The sequence below is a fragment of the Fusarium subglutinans genome (genome assembly GCF_013396075.1).
Source record: "Fusarium subglutinans strain NRRL 66333 chromosome Unknown NRRL66333_c0000002, whole genome shotgun sequence".
NCBI lineage: Eukaryota > Fungi > Ascomycota > Sordariomycetes > Hypocreales > Nectriaceae > Fusarium > Fusarium subglutinans.
In genome coordinates this window covers 825,178-837,858 of record NW_023502065.1, presented here as the reverse complement: position 1 = coordinate 837,858, position 12,681 = coordinate 825,178, and the positions used below count along the sequence as shown (strand labels likewise).

General features: G+C 50.1%; 3 protein-coding genes across 3 annotated transcripts; 2 read left to right on the top strand and 1 right to left on the bottom strand.

Moving 5' to 3' along the window:
* Positions 1-23: 23 nt before the first annotated feature.
* FSUBG_586 (uncharacterized protein) lies at positions 24-1,519 on the bottom strand (the record flags this gene model as incomplete). The annotated part of the gene is made up of 5 exons (XM_036684001.1): positions 24-762; positions 820-938; positions 1,004-1,223; positions 1,288-1,345; positions 1,402-1,519. 5 exons carry the CDS (start codon positions 1,517-1,519, stop codon positions 24-26), a joined length of 1,254 nt encoding a protein of 417 aa, XP_036544109.1.
* Positions 1,520-6,349: 4,830 nt separating this feature from the next.
* Positions 6,350-7,528, top strand: FSUBG_585 (uncharacterized protein; the record flags this gene model as incomplete). The annotated part of the gene is made up of 2 exons (XM_036683990.1): positions 6,350-6,435; positions 6,520-7,528. The coding sequence occupies 2 exons, from the start codon at positions 6,350-6,352 to the stop codon at positions 7,526-7,528; spliced, it is 1,095 nt and encodes a 364-aa protein (XP_036544108.1).
* Positions 7,529-9,495: 1,967 nt separating this feature from the next.
* Positions 9,496-12,032, top strand: FSUBG_584 (uncharacterized protein; the record flags this gene model as incomplete). The annotated part of the gene is made up of 3 exons (XM_036683979.1): positions 9,496-11,136; positions 11,191-11,785; positions 11,875-12,032. 3 exons carry the CDS (start codon positions 9,496-9,498, stop codon positions 12,030-12,032), a joined length of 2,394 nt encoding a protein of 797 aa, XP_036544107.1.
* Positions 12,033-12,681: the final 649 nt, after the last annotated feature.

The following is a 12,681-nucleotide window of genomic DNA, read 5'->3' as shown; positions in this document are numbered from 1 at the left end:
CAAGGTGACGAGGCATCCATGGCTTAGTCGGATTCTGACAGCTCTACCACTGCTGGACTTGCACTGCTCTCGCCCGATGTCTCTCCTGATATCCCCTCATTCCATAACTCCTCTAGACCCTTTTCTAATTCGCCGTCTATCCCTCCCACCACCTCAGCCAGCATCGCCCGGGCCGACTGCCAGCTTTTGATTCCCAGCTCTCGACTGGCCAGTTTCATTTTGTCGCCGTAAACGCCTCGCCATTTGCTCAGTTGTCTTTCTTCGGTTACATTATTGGCCCGGCCAGTGAACGCTATGGACGCTCCAAACAGTACGCAAAATAACCATAGTGACTGTGTCCATTCACTCATCCTCAGATGTTCTTCGCCTGCATTAACATCGTCTATGAGTTGTTCAAGGAGCCAGTCGATCATGGTTACGTCGAAGTATCTGTCGCCCAGCTCAGAACAAAGATAGAAGAAGGTCGCTATGAAACTTGTTCGGCTACTTTTAGGGTCGCCGTTCAAGATCCGTGGTACATATTGACTCGCACTGAAACCTCTTGAAATCTCATAGTTGAGGTTGAGGTCTCTGGTATGATTTTGCCAAAGTCTGGCCGCTGGTGTTTCGAGATCTTCCCACCAGCCATATCTCGGAGCTTCGCGTGGCGGCAGTGCTGTGATATCCCATATCGACGCAAATAGGAGAGCCATAAAGGTTGGTTGGTATTCGGGCACGTTCACGAGCTGGCCTGCTTTTCCGGTTCGTAGTCCTTCTCCAACCCTGAACAAAGGTCAGCAAACATCATTGTTAGCACTATGACCCCTCAATAGAACTAACATCTTGAGCATTCTCTGGGGCAACGTCGGTACTGGATCGACAACCCTATTCCACTCCTTCACGGCGGATTGTATACCCTTCAAGTGTCTTGAGGAGGCGTCCAGTTCTCCTATCGCGCCCTGGATCACAGATTGTTAGTGATGATCGACTAGCGGGTCGGATCATTAACCAAGGGTATCCATACCTCAGTCAGCGCAAGCGCAGATATAGCCAACATAGTGTCTCCGCTCTGCGCCAATTCAGGACTTTGGAGTTGTTCTCTCGCGAATTGATAGGTTGCTGCTTTATGATACAGGAATGGGATCCTGACCTCGTCCATCGAACCGGTAACCCATGCCCACTGACATGCCGATAGCATGAGGCACATGTGCATGTAGCCAGGGTTCTCGAATGATTTTTGTATACTAGCAGGCTGTCAGTTCAAGGTGTTTAGCAGGTCATGTCGACCCAACTACCGGGTTGACGCACGCTGAAGATTCTAGCTCCCGAGCAACAGGTCTCGAGCCCCAAACCGTGTACTGTGAAACTGGTGCAAAACGTTAGCCCTGTGGGACGAGTATTTCTCACAGTAAAGTGACTCACAATGTCGCAGAAGGCGCTTGGAGTGCTCTGGGAGAGCATCGAAGGAGCCTCCAACGTAGTTGTTGAGGGCATTGCTCATCCCTGGCGATGCCGGTGCCGCTGACTCGGTAAGTGCCATTTGGGACCCAAAGCTCCCCAGAGCAACACTGCTGGACGACGATGATGGTGAAGGCGACGAATCATTGGATGGGAGCGGTTGTTCTGGAGTCGGGTATATGCATTCACTCCCCGTCTGAAGGCAATTGGTGCTGTGTTGGCAATATTTGTTAGTCAGTCCTACAAGGCTTACGACTCAACCGACCGGAGCCTTATGCAAAGCTCGTCTATCCCACGTCGGAGCCTCGCGTAGCCTTGCAGCAACGACGAGGAAACGAGGGGAAAGTATCGATTGTTCCACGAGTAAGACCGGGAAGTTTAACATACCAAAGCGGCTTTTGCTCGTCGCACCTCACATGCCTGGCCTTGCATCGAGTGCATCCGTTTTTGCTTCTCCGATGAAACTTTCTCTTTCGTTCTTTGTCCTTTGGCGGTGCCATGATGGTATCTTGGCATTCCTCAGTGGCTATGCGGTATATCTTTTCTGGGACTGATTATGGACAAAAGTGGCTTCGTCTACATGTTGCTAATGTAGGCTCCGTATATCACCAGACGCCTCGCCAATGACTCGGGGGCAGTCGAGAGGAAATATCCCACGAGAAGCGTGGTCTTGAAGCACGGCTGGCACGGTTCAAAGAAAACAGAGGCAGGCAATTCAAGAGTTCCTTCGTATTGAGGGCCAGCCTTTGCCCGATACAATCCACGCCAGTAGGCGGGATATCCCCAAATAGATTTCAAGGGAGCAAAGCTCGTTTTCCTAGACGAAGGCTGCAGGGTCTCTACCCAATCAAATATCACTGATTCTCTTAGCCCCATGACTCGCTAGGTCCCCAGTGGCGGGGGCTTGTTCACAAAACCCGTAGAGGCTTCAATTTTGCCCGGGGTTGATGAGATCAGTGAGGCCATACTGAGAGAAAAGTCGGCCGCCTGGAGAGAAAATGGGCTGGAATAAAATGTCTCGTTATTCTGGTGGACCTAGACTTTACGTCCTTGAGAAGCTGCTACGTCACATATAATACGCACGGCGACAGCTATTCCAAATCGTAGCCTCATCGCGACAAGGGCAAGATGATAATGATGGCTCAATCTTTGGGATAACGTTCGGCCGTTGGAAATAAACACGAAGATTAGGATGTCGCACTCAGCATACGACCCAATGGCATGGAGTAACACGAAACCGACTCGACAACCCCTGAAAGGAGGCGATTCTCTATACAAGCCAATCACTCCCCGCTGGCAGTTGCTCTTTCATTGTCTCGTACCACGAAATAGCAAAGGAGGTTCTCGCGATACCGAAAGCGGCCGAATCTCCAACTCGGAGCGGAGCGGTTGAGGCGTCGGTGTGGGGGCCCGCCTCTCGGAGCTGACTGTTAAAGTGTCTCTCGCTCAACTGTTAGTGGACAAAGTGTGGGGATCAATGTCTATTTTGGGCCTTTTCCAGATGTCAACAGGGGAGACTGCATTGACGAACGCCTGGTACCTCGAGAATAGCTCGTGTTCTTTCAGCCATGGACCACGTGCTAGTAAGCGGCGGCGGGAGAGACGGTCTTGTTCAGCCTTAGACAGGAGAGATAATGACGCAGTTTGTCTTCTCAGCAAGGGAGGTTGTCTCGTGTCCTGAAATTACCTTAGATATCTGGAACAAGAGAGGCTGGTGTGTTGAAAGCCTAGGGCTAGATGAGTCCAGGGCATTGAGGATGATGGGTGAAACAGTCGAAGCTCGCCATGTCGTATCCAGAAAAAGATTGAGGAATTCAGTGGCCTATCAGTGATTGAGAAGGCAAGCGGAACAAAGTCTGTCATTTATCAGAGCTGAGCTAGTTCGAGGGGATGGGCCGAAATCCTGATTGAGCCTGTGGTGATACTGATCAGCAGCAAGGCGAGCGATTGCGATGCAGGGACGCGGACGCGGGAGAGTCAGTGTTTTGAGCAAAGCCGAGGAAAATAAGAAAGAAGAAAAGAATTTACCGACTCGTCGAAAGAATAAGGTTATTCTGAGTGGCTGAGAAAAGTCGGCATGATAAAAGACGTTGTCGTACACTTCGGCTGTGCCACCTCATCTCCTCCACGTCAATCAAACAAGCGACAATTGAATTGACATGGAACGTGCCGCAGATCGGGTCACATGCATTTGCGCATGTCATGCTAACTAATGATCTGGCATCTTTCCAGTGGACAGCCCTGCTTCGGCTAATGGAATATGGGGAATCGATATGAGCAGATGCCGCTGTCCACGAGGCGGTCAATATCTAATCCCTCTCAGCCTTTGAGGTTGTGGAATCCAGAACCGAGAATTTATCCGATATCTTTCATCCACAGACTTGGTACATACGTACATCCGCCTCACAATCAACAGAGCTGAACTCGGCCGGTTGAGGCGGGCAGACCCTTTCTTCGTCCCGTTGCCAGCTGCCGAGAGATGCTACGAGCTTCAAGGGCCACGACAGGGCTAGTGGAGTAACTATTGACGTTGTAGGTTGTTGGCGTGTGCATCAGCGTCAGACCACTGTGTCGCCCTCTTCTGAACCGAGGTCTTCTTGTTCTATGTATGCGTGAAGGTGCGGTGTAATTCACTGAGCGAGGAGATGGCATTTACCCAAGAATCACAGAGGCAATGGCTGTGACTGATGATGATGGTCCATGATGACCGCAGTTGGTCAAATACTGTCAGCCTTTGTCCATATCGTTCCTCTATTAACAACTCAGACCCAATCACCAACCGCCCTATCAACGATCAACCCCCAGATTCAACAATTCCGCCTTGCCGAGGGTGGTCTGGCGGCAGGCAGTCAATTGATCGATGAGTTGGTGGGGGTCAAGTTGTGTATGTATGGCTACAGTATCAGCATCCTGAGCAGAAACAAACAAGGAACGGAGCCCAAACAAACTCAAAAGTCAATACCCAACCATCGATGCATTGCCCGCCGTCGCTTGGGCTCCCGTCCCGTGATTCAAGATAGAGGTGGTCAGTGGGCATCAATCGAAGCCCTGTCGGGTTCACTTACATACGCAAGACAACACACCTTGGTGCCTGACCTGGACGCTGAACGTTAGTCTCTAACCGTCTATCGAGTCCCATAGTTGGTTGATATTGATTGACCGCTTCTCAACGGTTCCAGGTACTACCCTGTTCGTACATACAGTACAGTACCTTACCTACATACATACACAATACAGCACTCACTCTGTCACTCTTTCATGAGGTCAGCCAGCGATGGATGGATGGATGGATGGATGGATGGATGCCAACGCGCCTCGCTTGCTTGGGCAACAATGCTTGAGCGCCCAATACCAATGTACTCGGTCACCCAGTCGCTCTCAATTTGTCACGGCCGAAGCAGTGACTTTTCCGGTATACTTTGTTAGGCACTCTGGGGTAACCCGGCACTCAGTATCAGTACTCCCACCGACGATACCTCTCCACTCACTACTCGGTTCTCTGGCTACACAATATGTACAGTAGGTATCGTCGTGGGATAGGTAAGGTATTTCATGCTGAATGTATAATGGTTAAACTGGCACACAAGACGTCACTGACCCTGGCCGGCTTTGGATCAGAGACAGGGTTCGCTCGTGGGTTCGTTTCGCTTGGTAGTTAGGTTGCTTGCGCCATCCAAAAAGTCAAGAAATTTGCCGATAACTATTAATCAAATTGACTCTCTTCAGGTATTAATGTACAAAGTTAGGTTCAATCAACTTATCGCCCACCAACCAAGAACCTCCGAATCGCCGGATTGACACCCTCCAAAACATTAAAGGAATGGAATTCTGGGGCGAATTCTACTGCAAATCTTAGCAGAAAAAGGATTGATTTTGGGCCATCTCATCACTGACTTGCTTGACGCCTGGTCCTTGTCACTGCCCACTACCACTACAGCGCACTACTTACTACAGGCAGGCTTAGGTAGGCTAGGTACAGTACTCATTACTCAACTCGACTAACTTAGTAGACTAACCAAGTCACTCGCTAGTGAATGGGGCATCGCTTTTTCCATCGCCATCCATCTCTCACGACAAGGGTTTCGCTTCATGACATGCGTCGTCCCCGTCTCTGTCTGTACCTTACCTTGATCCCTTGCCGCCTCACGGACGAACATAAATCGTCCCCATTCCGAGCTTCAATCCTCCAGATTCTCTTCTAGTTCTGTACCAGTTCGGTTCAGATCAGCTTGTTCAACAGCTTCACCTGCAACTGGTTCGCCCAGAAGCGCCTCCAAGGATCTTGCACTACTGTCTTGGTGCTTCTTCACTATCGTCCCGCGAAGTTTACCTAGTTTCTTTTTTTTTCCTGCTCTTCCTAGAAACGGCCATCTCAGAGTGATCCATCTGCCTGGACCACATACCTTACCACAGACCACAGGACACACAGGTCACACCGCCTACAAGTTACATTCTACTGTACAGCCGCCAACCCAGTCCAGCCCAGCCCAGCCCAGCAGGAGGACCCAGAACCCAGGACCCAGGACCCAGGACCCAGGACCCAGGGAATTTCATCGCCATCAAAAAAAGGAAAACCCTAGTCAACCGTCGTGGGTGACCCTGGAGAAGAGCCCAGCCTGTCTTTTGGAACAAAAAGAACATAGGCCCAGGATCATTCACTGCCCAAGGGACCCCTCAAGACCCAAAGGGACCCATAGTGTACAAGCTGTCCGCTGCTCATCTCCATTAACATCGGTTTACCGGTAGTCTGTCTTGTTCTCTCTCTCTTTTTTTTTTTTTAATTGGAACCCAAGGCGTGGACTTGGGAACGCGGATCCATTCTGTTGCTTCTTCACGCCGGTGGATTCTTTCTTTATCAGCCGCAAGTCTCGTCAGGTCTCGTCCAAATTAACACTTATTTGCGGTTTTTACAATGATGAGCCAGTACACTATGGCACAACCAGATCATGCCTACAAGTCTTCAACAATGTCCAACAGTCCCTGGAATCCAACTCGCAGGTGAGATAGCATTCCTCCCGCCCCCCCTCTGCTGACCGTCTCCGTACCTATGAAAGGATCATGGTTGGCTAATTCATCGCGTAGCTCATTTACCGATCCCTCGGTACATGGCAGTTTCGACAATGGCTTTTACTCAGCACAAAGGTATGGTACTTCTCGGAACAATACCAGCTCGGACTCATTAGTAACATCGGCCGCTTCAAGTGTCAACTACTCAGCTAGCAACTATAACCTAGCTGGCGGTCTGCCCATTGGGACTGGCGGCCATATGTCGCGACCCGAGTCAGCCTATCCCGCTGCTCCATCATACGGCGCCCGTCCTGCTTCAGGATCATACGGAAAGCCTGTCGTCCATGGCTCATACAAGGGAGCAACCTCTCAGTCCTGGGAGAACCATGATCGATACTCACCTACCGACTCGGTGGACGATATCATCGCATCGCCTAACCTGTCCGACTACTCCCTGGAAAATGGGATGAGCAACTCTGCTCCTGGGGGAAAGTCAAAGTCATCTGGCAAAGGTCGATCGCAAAGACGTCCCTCAAACCGTGACGAGTTTGACGGTCCTCATCAATTCTTGCAGCGACCACCTCCCGATGTCATTGCTATGCAGGAACGTGAGCTTCCTCACCTACCTACGAACCTCCATGTTCAAGAGCAGGACAGTGTTTTGAGCCAGGTCAATGACCGTCTTTCGCAATGCGCATATGATTTCGTTGCCAAGTACCAGTTTCCGATTCCTCTCACCCAGGACATGAGGCCTGTTGAGCGACCTCAGGATCGAGAATGGACCGAGTGGGTTTACCTCCTCAAGCGTCTCGCAACGAAGCGACGCATCCCAGCGCGAGTGCTCTACAATGGGCAGATCAAGCAGTTTGTCACCATTCTCGAGAACTCACTCGAGATGAGACACGCCGCTAAGCACCAGAGTCGCCCTCTCAAGGACGACCGCAACATCCTTCAGCTGATCTCGGCCGGTATTCAGGTAGCCAAGATCCTGAAGGATGCGTCGGCTATGGACTACCTAGACCGACTATACGTTTCTACAGACAAGCAGATCCAGGATCGTGCCGCAGCGCGGTACCGAGCTTAAGAATCCAAGCTTGAGCACACGAGTCTTCAAAGCGATCGACTCTAATGATATACGTTTATATGCTCTCCTACAACAGGAGGCATGATGCCTGCCGGTGACGACAACGGCACGAATCAGAAACAGGGATGTGGCCCAGGCAGAAAGGGTTTGGGGCCACAAGCACAATTTGACATTGTGGACGATAATGTTTATCATATGCGGACGATGCTCTCTAGGGATCATAGGGGGCCGGCGTGCCAGGTTCGCACCAGCCCTTCCCAGCAACCGTCTATCTGGTTGGGAGGCTAATGTCTGAGCGTGTTGGAGTTTATTTTATAGCACTTTGTTTTCTCTGGAATTTTGTTTCGCATATGAACGAGTCATGCTTTTTTTCTCGTGCTTTTTGGTTTCTAGCACATGTTTATACTTATCGTTTTTTAAATCGATTTGAAGAAGAGTGCTCCAATACAGAACAGACAGGACTCACGATGATGAAATCACTGTGTATTTGAGGTATCAGCAGATGATTTCAAGAGCTCATGGCACATCACGCCTGTCATTTCAACCGTTGGTGGCGTTGGGTGACGGGGATGAGGGTGGTGTTGTTGGGCATCGGTTGGGTTGGCATGGATTACGATTTGGGGGGTGAAGGCCGTGATGATGATGATCTCTCGGGAGCAGGCATCTCAACTTTATTTTCACTGCTGATCATTGGGCACGTATTGGGCGTGTGATCCTTGTGAGGATTGGGAATCTAGCAACGGTGGTCTTTGGAGGCTGACGGGCGCTTCGGGACGAGATGATGGAGATATGGTTTCAAGACGGCATGTATTACGAATACAATATGACCTGGTATGGTACGTATAATCTGGCATTGTTCTTGGCCGTTTCAGTGAAACCCACCATGAATGAAGATGTTCTATATTACAACCTTAGCATGGTAGCTAGCTCACGATTCACCTTCTTGTCCTAGGGTAGCTAAACATTCATTGTGTGTCTATACATGCCATGCCAGAACTTCAATTGCGATTCATCCGGAATCGACATGGAATATTCATGTGAACCATGGCGTTATCGAGATCACTGGAATATGGTGAAGCTTTCGAGGCCACATGTCATCTGATATTGAGGCTCCAACACCATACAATGGCTTGAGGCCTTCTTCATGCTGTGATGCACGAAATCGTACGTACCAATCGGAGAGTCACAGACACAGATCGATAATGCTACCATTGCTGCTGTACGATCTCGAATGACAGCTCGCACTTGTATGCTAGACTCGTTCTACTGACCAGCTGACAGCCAAAGCAAAGAAGATGCACTATCTATCTGCGAAAACACATACATACAAATCCATCACTTGACTGAGTACTTGTTTGGGAATAGTGCAGCTGAGCATGTGCATGAATGACTGGTTGCGATAGGCCTTACCCTGCACTCTGAGATACTTTGAAATAGTATGTCAGCTACATAGAAGATAAAAGTACCAGAGCCTCGGTAGCTGTTTTGGTTTAGCGTGAGAAGTGTTGAGACGTCCGAGTATGTTGACCGAGAGGGAAAAGTGAAGCAGACGACTTGACTTTTCTTATTCCTCTTTCTATTTGTTTGCTTATTTCTTTCTTTCGGCCTGGCTTTGGTAAGAGTGCGTTTCTCTTGACTTATATCTCGCGCTCTCTCCCGCGCTGAAAAAGTGAAAGTGGTAGTGGACACAACTTGAAGAACTAGGTAGGATTCACTCACTGAGTAACGATCAAAACCACGACATTTGACGAACTCCAACATAAAAAAGAGTGAAGGAGTGGTATCCAATCTCATTTGACGGACCCAACTTCACCGTATATACCTTCAATCTCATTGTCTGGACTATTAATCCTCATCATCTCATCCCACCTCTGGCCTGACCATCACCAAGCAATATCTACATTCAAAGCTATATCTATCAAAACAACAGCACATATCCTTTGATGCTATAAAGAACACCTGTCAAAATGGCTTCCGTACACTCCCGCCCGTCACCGAACTCCTCATCCTCCTACGAATTCGAGTCTGTCCCCGACGACGAATCATGGCAGTACATCGACTACACAGCAGCGGGATCTGGCCCGTCATCCCTCGGGTTTCTTTCTGATCCTGCCAGTGGAAGCCTAGGAAGCTTCGCCATGGTTGGAAATGTCCATGGAACGCCATCTCCATTCATGCCAGGCAATACTCCCTCGCCATATGCTGCCGGCAACACTCCTCCACCATATACCGCTGCGAATAACTCGTCACCTTTCATGCTTGGAAACACACCCTCACCAACAGCTGCTTCTCCCCTGTTACTAGAAGAGATGGACCCAAGTGCATTCTTTGCCGCCAATGCCTCTTCGTTCCAGCCTCAAGCAAGCAATACCAATACGGACATATTTGCTTCCACAGCAGATGGTGGATTCACTCAGCCGCAAGACTTCTTGACACCGCAGCAGTATCTCTTCTCACAGCAAACTACGAACCAGTTCCAACCTCAGGGCTTGAATGGTATGCTGAAGCGGAGGACGGCCTCCCCTCAAGGGCAGGGTACTGATGCTACTGCAGACATGGCTCTCATGCAAAACTTCACAGCCGACATGTTCTCGATAGACGCGAACGAACAGGTTCAGGTACCCCAAGTCAACTTTAACATGCAACAGCCACTACAGTCTGACCCCAATGTCCCGCCATGGAACCCTACGAACACAAGGGGTAATGATGCTATCTTCATCATGGATGACTTCAACAACTCTCCATCACCCGTGAGCAATTACTCTCCGAGCTCGATGAACAGTTCGAAAGCAAGCCCCGGCGGTAGCAAGTCTCCGGTATCGATACCGATTCGAAAGGTGAAAGTCGGGAAGGTCGAGAAGAAGAAGAAGACAGAACAGTCTGGCAAGTTTGTCATTGTGACTCCTAACTCCATCTCAGCCCATGCTGGTCGCGAAAACCCGTTCGAATGCTTCGAAGCTATGAACCGGACAAGTCAGCGAGGACGTAAAGGGCCTTTGGCAAACGCTACAAAAGAAAATGCGCTGCAAGTTAGAAGACAGGGTGCTTGTTTCTGCTGCCACAGTCGCAAGGTCAAATGTGACCTGGAACGTCCGTGCAAGAGCTGCAAGAAACTAATGGTTCAAGTTCCTCAAGTTGTCTGCTGGCAGTTCAGTGACTTCGTAACCATTCTATTTCCCGTATACATTCGCGGTCATCTGGAAAGCAAAGAGATGGCCAAGTTCACTAGGGAGAACATTGCGGGTTTCCATATTCAAGGGGTAGAGCAGGTGTGCTCCGTTGAACTATTCTCGGGACCCCGATTCAGCACAGTGTTGGCCTTGCAAGCCAAGTTCTTCACCCCTACCAACGCCGAGGTGCAGAATCATTGGCAGCTACACAACTTGGGACAGAACAAGGTTGAGCTGAGGGCCAACAAGGCAGCCAACCTTGGTATCGACCTTGAGAAGTCTGCGGACAGGGACAACCTCAGGAAACGGACCAAGAGATACATCCAAGACCTCCTGAACGAACCAGAATTCATCGCCCAGGTCACAGATAGCATCACAAGCACATACCTACCGGCGAAACTGCTGCGGATCGTCAAAGAGTATGCTGACGAGACCGAGGTGAGTGAAACCTTGCGAGACGTATCATTAACCGAGCTGACAGTCATACTATAGTCTCTCATGGTCAAGCGTGCCTTGTCGATCTACTGTATGCATTACATCATGACAAGACAGCTGTGCCTCACCCAACAGACGACCGACTCCCTTCGATCCGTCGGTATGATCGAGCAGGGCCCCAACTATGTCACCCCACGAGTCCTCGCACGACAGATCAAGTCCATCGTAGACGAGCTGATGCATCGCGAGGTACAATCACTATTCGAGCTCTTCAACCGATCTCTCAAGCCCAAGTCCCGACGCGAGTGGGCACCCTGCACCGCCGCCTTTCTCGTCCTCTGCCTCTTCATGGAGGCTGTAGAGACGGCAGCTGACACGTTTGTGCTCGCGCAGAACGAGATCAACATGAGAAATAGCGCCAGACCGGAGTACGAAAGAAGCCTCGCGCTGAATACCTGTGCCGAGGTTGAGAACATGCCTTTCAAGCAGTTCGCGTACCAGTTCCACCAAGTCTATCAGACGCACAGCAAGGAGGCCAACTCGAAAGGTTTCAACCCTGTGCTTGACAGCAGCTTTGCCGAAAAGGGCGAGCTGGACGGACCGGCTGAGAGGTTCTCGGCTCAACTGCGAGAACTATTGTTCGGCGACAGCTGTAAGTGCGACCTCAGACCCTGCTAACGGACTGACAAGTGGTGTTCTGGAAAGAGTCACAAACGCTAATTATTGTCTGTTTCACCTCAGGGCAAGAGCTCCAGTTTCTAGCAGCCACCGACATGATACCCAATACTTCGACTCATCCTTTCCCTATGGATCCGCAGACATTGTATACAGGACGCCTCGTGGCCAGGTTTCTCATATCGTTCCAGGACGAGAGAAGCATTTTCGAGGACCTTGTCTGAGGGGAGGCTATTTGTCCGAGACATGTGCTGACAGAACGGCGAAATATGGCCATCACCGTTGTTTTCAAAGACATGGCGCATGCGAGGCTTTGCTTGGTATAACGGTTTATGGGACACGAACGCCCTATATGGGGCATTAGATTCTTGAATCATATAACCGAGGGGACATGCAGACGGCACGAGGCTGAAAGAGCCATATCTGTGCAAGTTTAGAGTAACATGAGTGTCTCGGAGTGAGCTCGAGAAAGCATGTTTTCGTTCGAAGCTTATGGTAGCATCAATACTCAGCATGGCATGCCATGGCATGACATGAGCCAACAATATTTCTAATGACGGGCGAGACATTGCGTGTAACGCCTCGTGCAGCGTCCGACGACGCCCTGCCTCGAGTCACTGGTCACTCAAAAACATGTGAAAATACAAGACATTTATTCACGCTCAGTATGTTTGCCCGATTTTAGTCCTGATGCCACACTGCTTCTATGGTATCAGGGTGGAGCGGACCGGTTGTCTAGACCGTGGTTTTGATCTCCCACTACGAACGATAAAAATAAAGTTGACACACATGCGCATTGAAAGCGCGAGGTGTAGGCAATTCGTGGGTGCCGCTGAGCGGACTTTGAAGAACAATCAAAGAAAGTGCTGTAGA